The sequence below is a fragment of the Oncorhynchus tshawytscha genome, linkage group LG19 (genome assembly GCF_018296145.1).
Source record: "Oncorhynchus tshawytscha isolate Ot180627B linkage group LG19, Otsh_v2.0, whole genome shotgun sequence".
Taxonomy (NCBI): Eukaryota; Metazoa; Chordata; class Actinopteri; order Salmoniformes; family Salmonidae; genus Oncorhynchus; species Oncorhynchus tshawytscha.
The window spans coordinates 44,697,433-44,711,024 of NC_056447.1; the positions used below are offsets into that span (position 1 = coordinate 44,697,433).

The 13,592-nt window shown below is 42.4% G+C and overlaps 2 protein-coding genes across 5 annotated transcripts in view; one reads left to right on the top strand and one right to left on the bottom strand.

The window, feature by feature from the left end:
• Positions 1 to 4,671, top strand: part of LOC112218824 (ankyrin repeat domain-containing protein 27) — a 45,632-nt gene extending 40,961 nt beyond the window's left edge. For all 4 annotated transcript variants that reach the window (XM_024380019.1, XM_024380021.1, XM_024380022.1 and 1 more), the window contains exons 24-27: positions 2,011 to 2,184; positions 2,261 to 2,354; positions 2,551 to 2,632; positions 2,904 to 4,671. In XM_024380019.1, the coding sequence (XP_024235787.1) occupies positions 2,011 to 2,184; positions 2,261 to 2,354; positions 2,551 to 2,632; positions 2,904 to 3,300 (747 nt within the window). In that variant the 3' untranslated portion in view covers positions 3,301 to 4,671. The remainder of the gene's footprint in view (positions 1 to 2,010; positions 2,185 to 2,260; positions 2,355 to 2,550; positions 2,633 to 2,903) is intronic.
• A 3,138-nt stretch (positions 4,672 to 7,809) lies between these two features.
• On the bottom strand, positions 7,810 to 10,500 carry irx5b (iroquois homeobox 5b). Its single transcript, XM_024380350.2, has 3 exons — positions 9,944 to 10,500; positions 9,015 to 9,420; positions 7,810 to 8,782 (listed from the first exon to the last, which is right to left on the bottom strand). Exons 1-3 carry the CDS (start codon positions 10,181 to 10,183, stop codon positions 8,088 to 8,090), a joined length of 1,341 nt encoding a protein of 446 aa, XP_024236118.1. The 5' UTR covers positions 10,184 to 10,500; the 3' UTR covers positions 7,810 to 8,087.
• Positions 10,501 to 13,592: the final 3,092 nt, after the last annotated feature.

Below are 13,592 nucleotides of genomic sequence, written 5' to 3' on the forward strand. Positions count from 1 at the left end.
CAGACACACACACACACTAATCCTGCTGCAGACACACACACACACACTAATCCTGCTGCAGACACACACACACACACTAATCCTGCTGCAGACACACACACACACACACTAATCCTGCTGCAGACACACACACACACACACTAATCCTGCTGCAGACACACACACACACACACTAATCCTGCTGCAGACACACACACACACACACTAATCCTGCTGCAGACACACACACACACACACACACTAATCCTGCTGCACACACACACACACACACACACACACTAATCCTGCTGCAGACACACACACACACACACACACTAATCCTGCTGCAGACACACACACACACACACTAATCCTGCTGCAGACACACACACACACACACACTAATCCTGCTGCAGACACACACACACACACACACTAATCCTGCTGCAGACACACACACACACACACACTAATCCTGCTGCAGACACACACACACACTAATCCTGCTGCAGACACACACACACACACACACTAATCCTGCTGCAGACACACACACACACACACACACTAATCCTGCTGCAGACACACACACACACACACACACTAATCCTGCTGCAGACACACACACACACACACACACACTAATCCTGCTGCAGACACACACACACACACACTAATCCTGCTGCAGACAGACACACACACACACACACACACTAATCCTGCTGCAGACACACACACACACACACACTAATCCTGCTGCAGACACACACACACACACTAACACACACACACACACACACTAATCCTGCTGCAGACACACACACACACACACACTAATCCTGCTGCAGACACACACACACACACACTAATCCTGCTGCAGACACACACACACACACACACTAATCCTGCTGCAGACACACACACACACTAATCCTGCTGCAGACACACACACACACTAATCCTGCTGCAGACACACACACACACACACTAATCCTGCTGCAGACACACACACACACACACTAATCCTGCTGCAGACACACACACACACACACTAATCCTGCTGCAGACACACACACACACACACACTAATCCTGCTGCAGACACACACACACTAATCCTGCTGCAGACACACACACACACACACACACTAATCCCTGCTGCAGACACACACACACACACACTAATCCTGCTGCAGACACACACACACACACACTAATCCTGCTGCAGACACACACACACACACACACACAATCCTGCTGCAGACACACACACACACACACACACACTAATCCTGCTGCAGACACACACACACACACACACACACACTAATCCTGCTGCAGACACACACACACACACACACACACACACACACACACTAATCCTGCTGCAGACACACACACACACACACACTAATCCTGCTGCAAACACACACACACACACACACTAATCCTGCTGCAGACACACACACACACACACACACTAATCCTGCTGCAGACACACACACACACACACACACACTAATCCTGCTGCAGACACACACACACACACACACACACTAATCCCTGCTGCAGACACACACACACACACACACACTAATCCCTGCAGACACACACACACACACACACACACACTAATCCTGCTGCAGACACACACACACACACACACTAATCCTGCTGCACACACACACACACACACACACACACACACACTAATCCTGCTGCAGACACACACACACACACACACACACACACACACACACACACACTAATCCTGCACACACACACACACACACACACACTAATCCTGCTGCAGACACACACACACACACACACACACACACTAATCCTGCTGCAGACACACACACACACACTAATCCTGCTGCAGACACACACACACACTAATCCTGCTGCAGACACACACACACACTAATCCTGCTGCAGACACACACACACACACACACACTAATCCTGCTGCAGGTGAAGACCGAGGCCAACTGTTACTCTTTACAATGTGTGTTCTATGGGCCTCCAGAGCAATGCGTCAGTGAACCTGTCCAACAACCAGGGGAACACGGCCCTGCATGAGGCTGTGAGGGGAGGTCACCTGGCTCTGGTGGAGCTGTTACTGCAGGCTGGAGCCCTGGTCCACATGAGGAACCGGAGACAGAGGACAGCACTGGACTGTGGCAAGGAGACTGGGGGCAAGGTGAGAATAGAACAGCTACTGTATGTTCAGTAGCAGATCCGAGAGGGAGAGAATAATTGATTAAATGTATCTACAGAACACTGAGATCCTGAGGATTCTTCAGAAGGCTTCTGGACTCTCCCCTGATGCTGAACCAATCAAACTGCTCTCTGTGCCCAAGGGGGCTTTGGGTAAGAGAGCCAGTATTGACACCAGCCACTTTTTCCTTGACCTGCTAGAGGGTGACAGTAGAGATGTGCCACAACCAACACAATGACAAGTCTTCGTCACCATCTTCAAACTGTAGCTATCTTCCGATATCTCTCCTATGCCAAAGAATGCATTCCCGTGGTATTCTAGTGTCTAACTCTTTTCTCCCAACCACAGCCCATTCATTTGTCCAGAGGTTCAAGCTCCATCAGCATAATACCAATGGAAGATGTCAGAAGCTGGCCCAGTCAATCAACAGGTTGGTCTCATGGAAAGGATGACTTGTGTCTCCTAGTGGAATATTTTAACTTGAGTTTGCTAAACGTATTAGATGACCATGTGGAATTTGTTTGTAGTTGAGTTAGATGTCAAATGTTTTCTAGAAAGTATAGAGAAATGTTTTAAGCAGAGTCAACAAAGAGGTCTACAATACAACCTTTGTCATAAACTTACATTTTTTAAGGAACTGCACTGAAACATAGCAGTTCCTTTTTAAAATGTAAGTTTATTAAAAGGGATGATGTTTGCAGAGTTCAGCAGATGAAGAAAGGTCTTCCCAGGGACCCCAGTGTACCTTCCATCAACTCACCCACTGCCCAGAGGAGGAAGCTGAGGCGGGGGGTGACCCTGGAGAGCAGTGGGCCTTTTAGCATCTGCTCCAGCCCAGAGGGAAGCCCCCCGCTTGGGTACCACAGGGACAGCGAGAGGGTCCTGAGCCACTGTCACACCGTGGACACAGAGCACCCCCCATTTCCTCAGTGGGCCCGGGACCTGAGACACACAGGAGAGGTTAAGGTGGACACACATGTAGCCGAAGACCCTTCACACACAGACACTCCCGGTGAGCCTGACATACACACACCTGACGTATCAAGTACACAGCTGATGGCCGTTCATATACACACGCACAGCCAACGACCCCTCTAATACCCTACAAACAACCAGCAGCGACCCGTCACACACACCTAGCCAAGTCAATGAAGGAGACAAAGACCGAGAATGACATGAAAAAGATGTCCTCACCAGATACAGATTTACAGTGGAAAAGATACTGTCCAGAGGCTGGGAGCCGACCCGAAGACCTGGTGGATAAATGGAGATCCTTTAAGGAACGGATGGTTGAGGCAGACCCCAGACGGGAGAACTTGCACCAAGTGGGTTAACCAGAGATGAGTGGAGCCTAGTTCTAGTTACAGAAAGAGGGCTTCTATACTGACTGTTATTGAAAGCACTTTTTCACCTTGCCTTCAGGAAAAAGGGTAACAAATCATGTTAATTCAACTTCATGCGAATGTCATTTCTGTTTTAATACATTTTTTATTTGGTTGCTCACTCTTCTAAAAGAGAGTAGATAGAACGTTCTAACAGTGACATTATAGCATATCACAATGAAGAAAGTTGGTTTACTTGATAGCATCATCTGCATCTATGCTCCTCTTGCATCTGACAGGGTTTTATTTCAACATGTACAATCAGGGCTCTGTTTTTATTCCTAACAATTTAGTTTTTTTTATTACACTTCTCAGGTTTGGATATCATTTTTAATTGACTGCGTTAGTTATTCCCTTTTTAGAAAAACCAATTCCCCTTTTCAACCCATCTATAACACATGACCTCCCTGGTGTGACATCTGAATGACTATGCACAGTAAGGCCACACTTGTATCCCACTGAATGTCACACACAGTTTTCTTGGTTGCTCTGTAGGTAGAGGGAGCAATGTATATACAGTGAGTAGCTCAATTTGTTGACTCCAGAAATTGTACTGTAGTTGTGTTACTATATTCTCAAATGCAGTACAACTGCCATAGACATTAACTATCATCTTTACTGTATTCTGATGTAACACATGCCATGGAAATGGGTACATATGTAAAAAAAAAAAATATATATATATATATATTGCAAAAAGTGCTTATTTATCATTCAGCAGAAAATTCTGTTTTACCTCTATGGCAGTTGGTCCTGCCAAGCAAGGCCATATAGGACCCAAACCGATGCTGTCGGGAGTTTGCACTTTACTCCTATCATTTTGTTTTCTGTCAACAACACTCTGAAATGTCTGTAGCTCTTTTTGAATTGACATTATTTTAAATGATCGTTTTCCAGCACATACAGTATATTTAACACAAACGACTAGCATCAATCAGCGTACGGATGTATTTTTATTTCAAGGTGACCGTTTTGCTATATGCATTAGTAGTTATCAACTCCAATTTCAATATTAATTTATGTACTAAAGTATTTTATTTTGAATGTTGAGGCAGTGAACAATAAATAAACCCATGATCTATTGTCATGCAGGTGTTGGCCAGTTATTTAAAAAATACATTTGTGCTTTAGGATCTAGAAACTTACCAAGCATATAAGTTTCTTATGACTTTTATACTGTTAAAATATTTTAAGGGGTCATTCTAGACTTGGTACGTACATTTTGGAGTGATACATTGATATGTACCCATTTTGATTCTTCAATAAAATGCCTCATGAGCTTAGTTCAATTGTGTTGCCCCATCAGAACCCAAAGTAAAAATATTGTTGTTTAAACAAGGTTATAAACGAACATTATACACTACAGTATATAGGGGCGCAGAGGACGCTTTGTTAATGTTTCAACTGCTGATTATGCTTTAAGGATGCCCATTCTACTCATTTGAATGTTATGGTATCCACCACTAGATGGCGGTGTTTGTCCTTCAATGAGATTGGCCTTCCTCCACATGTGATCCAACAGCGATCCAGTGAGACGAGGGCCCTAGGTGCCACCAGGAGAGTGAGCAAGCAGAGACAACAGCTGAGCCGCTGTCTAATAATGTTGCTTTCTGCTGTGGCACCAGGGAGTCCATACTGCCCTGATAGGTCATGTATGTCACTGTCAACATGGTGTTCATGTCATCCAGGCAGACCCTGGGCGTTCTCTCTGCATGGTCCTCACAGAAGCGTACTCCGTGGCCGTCTGCTTAGGGGACATATGGGAGTCAGGAAGTACACTACTTTGGGGCAGGTGCCATTATGAGCTCCAGCCTCCCGGCTCACACCAGGGGACAGTTATGAGTGCAATGTGTCTTCCACAGAGCGGGAGAATACTGCTGGACTACTACAAAATGTTGCTCGTGTGCAGCTACTTTACCTAGACCATATTCCGTGAGGAATGCAGGAAGTGGGTTTTGCTTGGGTGTCTGGCTGCTGCATCTTTTTAGTGGCACTAGAGGGCACTTCAGGCAAAGTTACGGCTACAGTCGTTATACCAGGGTTTCCCAAACCATGGAGGACCGAGGACCAAGTTTGGGGAACATATGTATAGACACATCATATATCTCAGTCTACCCTCCTGGAAAGCTACTGGGTGTGCAGGCTTTGGTTCCAACCTTACTCTAACACACTCGATTGGGTTAAACAATGTAAAATGTGAGGATGACTCACGAGGTCATTAAATGTAAAGCACTTTGAAATGTTGTTCTATTGAAATGCAAGCCTTACACATGGATTGTATTTATTTTATTTTTCATATGAAAGGTACTGTATGTGCCTAATGTGGGAAGAGACTGCTTGTATCGAGGCACAACATTACCTCAGCCCTCAAAGACCAGAGACTGGGCCGTTCAACACAATGATCTGCGTCTGAAAACCAACACTGTGAGACCAGCTGCTTTTATAGAGGTCCTGGAGCGAGGGAGTAGAGAAGGGGAGAAGAGGGTGAAGGGACTGCATGGCAGGGGGCTAGGTGATATCAGATCCTAACATCTGGTAGTCCTAGGGGTTATCCCATGCAGAGTGGACCTCACACTGGTTGAGAATGCCCCAGCAGCGTCTACACCTGTTGTTTACGACGCATGTTACGAATACAAATTTGATTGATGTCTGGTGGTGTTTAGCCTCAATGCACAACACAGTTGGGAAAGAGAGACATATGGGCCCTAAAGCCAATCAAACAATTACTTCACTGCAAATGTCAATGTTTGAGTTAATCTACTGAATGCAACTTTGGCAAATTCATACAGAGGACTGCTCCTAAATAATAATTGATGAGGTTTTGTCTTTGGTATGATAAAGTTACAGCACAGATATTCTTTAGATTTTATAAATAAGGGGTTTTTTTTAAAGAAGAAAAAGAGGTCACAGGCCAATAGTTTGAATGGGTGATATGGACCAAGTCAGCAGTAATATTATACTAATATAATCCATAAATTACTGCTTGATAATTTGATGATTTTGTTGTTATTTATAGTATTTGAACTCCTTTTTGAGACTGTGGTGGATTGGATTTGGCCCATTGGCTTCCATTTGTGTATGTAGCTGGGACCTAGAAGTAATTCTATAAAACTAAATGGGTAGATATCCTGCACTATTAAAAAAATGTCATATTTTGCCATCATGAAAAATGTATCCATACACTGTCAATTTGAGTTTAAACAAACACCATTTATATTTCTTATGACCTTTGTGTAACCTGAGCTTTTACTGAATCCAAGACAACAAATGTTTTTATAATCTTTTAACGTTTTGAGTAAGATGATGGTGTGTCTCAGACTATAGAACGTCTCAGGAAACGTTTAAACGTCCGTTGACACAATGTATTGATGTTTCATACACACTTTCTCTGTTAGTTATCCGTTTAAAAAAGGACTTCAATATCAAGAGAATTGAGAAAAATAGCCTATGCAGAAAGCCACGAAAAATCACTGCAACACAGAAAACATGGGATTGCTTTAAATACCTTAGGGATTTTTACATACCCTTTTAAGTCATTGTGCACTAAGTGCGCTGAGTTTAGTACACTGTGATACGCTTTTCTTACTCTTCTCTGCATGTTTTGTTGCTGTTTGACTCTTCGAATTTCAGGATCAAGAGAAATCCCCTCCTTCAGGATAACATTTTCGAACGTACACACTTAATTCCTTCAAGATGGCCTTGGAAAATGTAAGCTTCTTAACTGTTAATATTTTTAAAACGTAGATAGGCCTGGTTTACGATGAATATTTTTGTGCTGTGATCATATTTAATTTCCTCCCTGCTCAACTTTAAAATAAAAAAAAAATAAAAACAGATATATGGGGATTAGGCCTACATTTTCCGCAGTTGCTTCATGTAATTGCTACTAAAATCTAGCCTGGCTACATGCAGGGGGAATTTTGAGAATGATTTATTCTTATTGAAATACATATATATTACTTATTGGAATGGTTCTGTGATAATGCAGTTAATACAATAATGCATTGTTTTTTAATCCAATACTTTTGCCGCATTGGCAACTTTCTGTGTGGAGTTGTGTGCATAACATGGCTGTGGTTATTTGACAAGGCACAGATGTCAAACATTGCAGCCATGCTATATGAAATTAATTTGATAAAAAATAAGATATTGTTTGCATGATGAACGACCAAAGTTAAATATAAATGACAGAGTAACACGCTTTTCTTCTCAGAAAGACTTCAATTAAACTCTTCTTTAATGATTAAATATTCACCACGCGTTTTGACAAAGGAATGCACATTACTTTCTTCAGATATGAAACATTATCCTTTAAAAAATGCAAAATGTAATAATTCAATATTCATATTCCTAAATAATCGTTTGTTGCCTTTTTAGGGACTCACAAGAATACTCATTTTCAATGTTTCCTTTTCCACACTGAAAATATCCTTTATTTTCCCAGTTCGATAATAAATAAATGTTTATATAGAGCCTATAGCTTACCAAATAACACACAGGCTACTAAACATGTGTCATACCTTTCTTAAGTTCATATCTCAAGTCTTTACAAAGATCTATCTGTGTTTGGCTCCTGGCTTTGCTATCTCTTGCCAGTGCCTCGGCTCTGTGTAACATAGTTTGATGTAATCCATTTAAATGTGTCGCTGACCCCACGTTGGATCCGGGGCTGTGCAGCTGTCCAAAAGCGCCATGATAGTTTGAGTAACCCTGGAAAAAGGGAGATGTATAATAGACATGTCTTGAAAGGGCTGCGCTGTGAGGGAAATGATTCTGAGGAGCGGCTCGCGGTGGAGATGACACACTGGCCGGAATCTCTGTGCGCAATTGTCGGGACACGTTCTGGGCACCATCGCTACATCCTTTACATTTGTCCGAAGAAGTTGCAATCTCCGCCAGCGACCACAGTTTAGGTTTTGGGGCTGGAAGGGGCGAGTCAATCACTGACGTGGCATTGCTGGAGTTGCCTGTGTCATTACGCCTCGGTGCAGGTGGACTTGTGTCCGCCGAGTCTGAATCCCTCTCCGCTCCAAGGTGCACGTTTTGAGGAGATGCTGTGGTAGTGGGTCCCAGCATCTCGGGCACTCTCCTGTCCCCGTGGTCCTTTAAATCCGGATCAGTTAAGACAGGTTCCATATCATTGCTGCTATTGTCCTCTTTCTCACGGGAGATTCCCACTGGATGTGGATGATGTCCATCTGCAAGAAGATAGAATAAATTAGACCAAATCGTTCAAAGGATTACCGTAATCACCATTTCAAGGTCTAACGAAAGCAACAGCATGTTGTAAGCCTATGCAATGAATTACATGGAAATAGGACAACATTTTTGTTTTTACAACTTTTGAAAACATTTAAATGCCTGAAATAAAATACATTTTAGGCCTATTGCAACTTATAAACGTTATTGAAAAAAAAATATTAAACTAACCTCCTTCATTTTTCAACCCAATTTCTGCCGTGGGCTTGAGTGGCTCGTCGTCGTCGTCATTCTTTTCCAGGTCAATGTTGTCATCCTCTTCCTCATCCTCACTTCTATTCCTCGGGTTCCACGTCATTTTGTTCTCTTTCTTCAAACGTCTTCTGGCGTTAGCGAACCAGGTGGACACTTGGGTAAGGGTCATCTTGGTGATGATTGCCAGCATGATCTTCTCGCCCTTGGTGGGGTAAGGGTTTTTGCGATGTTCATTGAGCCACGCTTTGAGAGTGGAAGTCGCATCCCGTGTAGCATTTTTCCTGTATGCAGGGTCGCCATATGGATAGGGGCCCAATGCACCACCAAACGGGTGATATTCTAAAGAGCCAGTGATGCCGGCTGAAGGATCATACGCGGAACCCTAGAAAGTCAATAGACAGACAATGTATAATAATCTATTTCAAGATTGACTGCACAAGACTGGCAAGCCTAAAATAAGATATTCGTAATTTCCAGATCTTAAATTTCCAAATCCATTGGAAATTCTATTTCCAATAGAATTCTTTTGATTTAGAGATACATTTACAGATAAAAATGGATGCATATTATAGTCCTTTACATTTAGGCACAGTATATTCACAATTTATGACAGATTAAATATTGGACACTATTTTAACTCAAAATTCTATATTTTCTTTTGCAAAGTTTAGCAAATAATTGTGACTAATCATTGCCTAACTTATTATAAATTACTTAAAGCTTTTATTAGGAAGCTTTTATAAATATGTATTAAACATTATAGTCTACTCCTTGCATCAGAAGGCTACACTTCAGCCTACTCGTTCCAAAATCTGGATACAAATAAGCCTTTTCAATGAAACGAACGGCATTTTTGTTTTTACAAAGTGCCTAATTAATTATTAAACTGTACAGTATTCACTCACCACAAACGAGTTCATTGCCGCCCTCTGCTCTCCGCTGTACTGAAGGTAAGAGTTGAAGCCTGGCGACGTGCCATTGAACGCCGGTGATCCCGCGTACGGCGCGAAGGCTGAGCCTGTAGACGGCCGGCCCATTTCATCTGTCCTCGGTCTTCCTAAAATCACACTGGAACTGAACGGGGGACAGGAATGGAGAGCCAGAGAAACCGACGGTTGGAAGAGAAAGCCTTGAGGATACGCCATGATGACTGAGTGACCTCCTAAAGTCAGCCACTTAGGGCCACTTTTGAGCTTTCACCTAGTTAGTTGTTCACTCACAAGACTAGCGCATGGAAACACATCTGAAAACAGGCCCTTTCCCTCAATGTTCGCATTTGTGAAATACGTATTCCATTCAATAACATTACGAACTGTTGCGTCGGTTGGTTTGTTGTTGTTTGCTGCAGCAAGTTGCCTGGAAAAGTAGTCTGCATGCAGCCTTCCAGCGGAACACTTTGTCGATGCTCACTACCTGCCAGGCTCTGGTAATTGAGTATTCTGAGGCAAGTGCTCCTCCTGCAAGTGGGAGTCAGCAGAGGAAAAAGGCAACCTCATTCTATAATTGTCAGCTCCACCCCCGTGAATGCGCGCGCGTACACACACACCTACACACACACACCTACAAACACACCTACACACATACACCTACACACACACCTACACACACACACACACAACACAAACACACACAACACACACACACACACACAACACACACACACACACACACAAAAACACAAACACTAAGCTATTATTCAGATAGCCTATTATCGAATCAATATCATGTATTACCTGTAGCCTAAGACAAACAAATGATATTCATCTAGGGTCAACTATCGATTAATGATCTTATTAGAAGCACTCCCGTTAAGGAGGCAAACTGCAGTTCAAACAACAGCAAAGCATTAACCCCACCACTGATTTGGTAAACAGCTGAGGAATGGGGCCAGAGAAATGTAACCACTCTCATATTCATAGACACCTCTATGGATTCAATGACTGACCGTCCATGATATCAAACGTTTTAACCTATACACTGTTTGTTGACATTTCCATTGTTTAGAAACGTTGGAGTGAATAGGCTTGCAGTAGCCTACACTGTATTTTAGGTTCTGGTGGGGTAGAAATCAAACAGTTGAATAAGCTCATGAGGAATGTATAAGTCATGTTCTTCAGGAATCAATGTGCAGGCCTACAGTATATATCATTAATTTATTTAAAAAATGGATGCAGCCTACCATTCGCAGATTGCCCTTTTAACTGTGAGGGATCGTTGTTTGTACTGTTCTTCAGTTGTAACAATTGCAGATATACAGTCACCTCCAAAATTATTGGCACCCTTGATAAAGATGAGCAAAAAAGACTGTTTAAAATCAATAATACAAACACTGAGCTATATTGTATGCAAAAAAAATAGGAACATTTGACTATTTTATGCAAAAACAATTGCTCAGAGAAGTATATTTTTGTTTAACAACTATTAAAACAAATTCTCAGAAAGATAGGTGTCAAAATGACTGTCACCCCTGTTTTCAATGCTGAGGCACCCTCACCTTGCGAGGATAACAGCCCTGAGCTTTTTTTCTCTAATGTTATATGAGATTGGAGAATGGACTGGAAGGAATATACACCTACACCATTCCTCAATACACAATCTTTCCAGATCCTTGATATCCTTTGGTCTGCACTTATGTACTGCCCTCTTCAATTCAAACCACAGGTTTTCAATGTGTTCTGGAGACTGAGATGGCCGTTGCAAGATTTTGATTTTGTGGTCAAATAGCCATTTATTTGTGGATTTTGATCTTGGGGTGCTTGGGGTCATTGCTGTGCTTGCTGGAAGATCCACTGGCGGGCCAAGTTTCAGCCTCCTTGCATAGGGAACCAGGTTTTTGGCTAAAATGGCCGGGTAGGTCTACTTGGTAGAGTTCATGATTTTTTTAAATCACCGTTTGCCTTATGTTGAAATTCCTGAGTGTTTTTTTCCCTCTCCGGCAGCTGAGTTATGAAGGATTTCCTGTATCTTTTTCGTGTCTGGGTGTATTGATACACCAAAGGGTAATTGATAACTTACATTTTTCCCACTGATCTATCAATAGGTGCCCTTCTTCGCGAGGCATTGGAAACCCTCCCTGGTCTTTGTGGTTTAATCTGTGTTTGAAATTCACTACTCGATTGAGGGACCTTACAGATAATTGTATGTGTGGGGTACAGAGATTGAGTAGTCATTTAGAAATCATGTTAACCACTATTATTGCATACAGAGTGAATCCGTGCAACTTATTATGGGACTTGATAAGCAACATTTTTACTCCTGAACTTATTTAGGCTTGCCATAACAAGGGGTTGAATACTTATTGACTCAAGATGTTTCAGCTTTTCATTCTTTATTTATCCTTTATTTCATTCTGTAAACATTTTTATAAACAAAATCCCACTGTGACATTACGTAGATTTTTATTTTATTTAACTAGGCAAGTCAGTTAAGAACAAATTCTTATTTTCAATGACGGCCTAGGAACAGTGGGTTCGTCTGCCTTGTTCAGGGCAGAACGACAGATTTGTAACTTGTCAGCTGGGGGATTTGAACTTGCAACCTCTCAGTTACTAGCCCAATGCTCTAACCACTAGGACACCCTGCTGCCCAGATCAGTAACATACAATTAAAACTAATCCATTTTATATTCAGGCTGTAACCCAACTAAACGTGGAAAAGGTCAAGGGGTGTGAATACATTCTGAAGGGACTGTATGGTGTCCAAGACAACATTGTCTGTGTCAACAACAAGTTATTTTCTCTGTCTCACATAGACCTGTTGGCCTGCCAATGGCAGTGACCAAACGGAGAAGGAGAACTGTCAGGACACAATAGAGGCAATGAGGAAGAGAGAGATAGATGCAACACAGACGAGAGAAAATTAGGAAAAGAGAGAAGGAGGAGAGGAGGGAGAGCATGAAAAGAGTCAGAAGGTGGCTGGTAGGGAAGAGAGTGAGGATGAGGAAGTGACTGAGAATATTCAGGATGAGGAAGTGACAGAGTATTGAGGATGAGGAAATGACTGACACTAGTGAGGATGAGGAAGTGACAGATTAGTGAGGATGAGCAAGTGACAGTGTACTGAGGATGAGGAAGTGACTGAGAGTAGTGAGTATGAGGAAGTGACAGATTAGTGAGGATGAGGAAGTGACAGAGAGTAGGGAGGATGAGGAATTGACAGAGCGTAGTGTGGATGAGGAAGTGACTGAGCGTCGTGAGGATGAGGAAGTGACTGAGAGAAAGAAAGAGATGGAAAGGGAAGTAAAGGAAGTCTGAGTCAAGAATTGAAAGAGAAACCAACATTTCAAAATAGGTACTAAAAGTCCTACAAGATGACAAAAAAAGTTGTTAAAAAAAACAGAAAATGATAAGAGGAACACAAAAAGCGTGAAAAGCAAGAGAAGGAACAGAAGAGGAGAGAAAAGGATATAATTCAAATCTTAGAGGAAGAGAAGAAAAATACAGAAAAGAAGGAGAGAAGTAATTTGGAGGCAAAAAATAAAAAACAACTGAGAAAGGAGGAAGAAAAGAAGATGGAGATGGAGAAGGTGCTAGAAATGCAGAGGAAAGAAAGAGA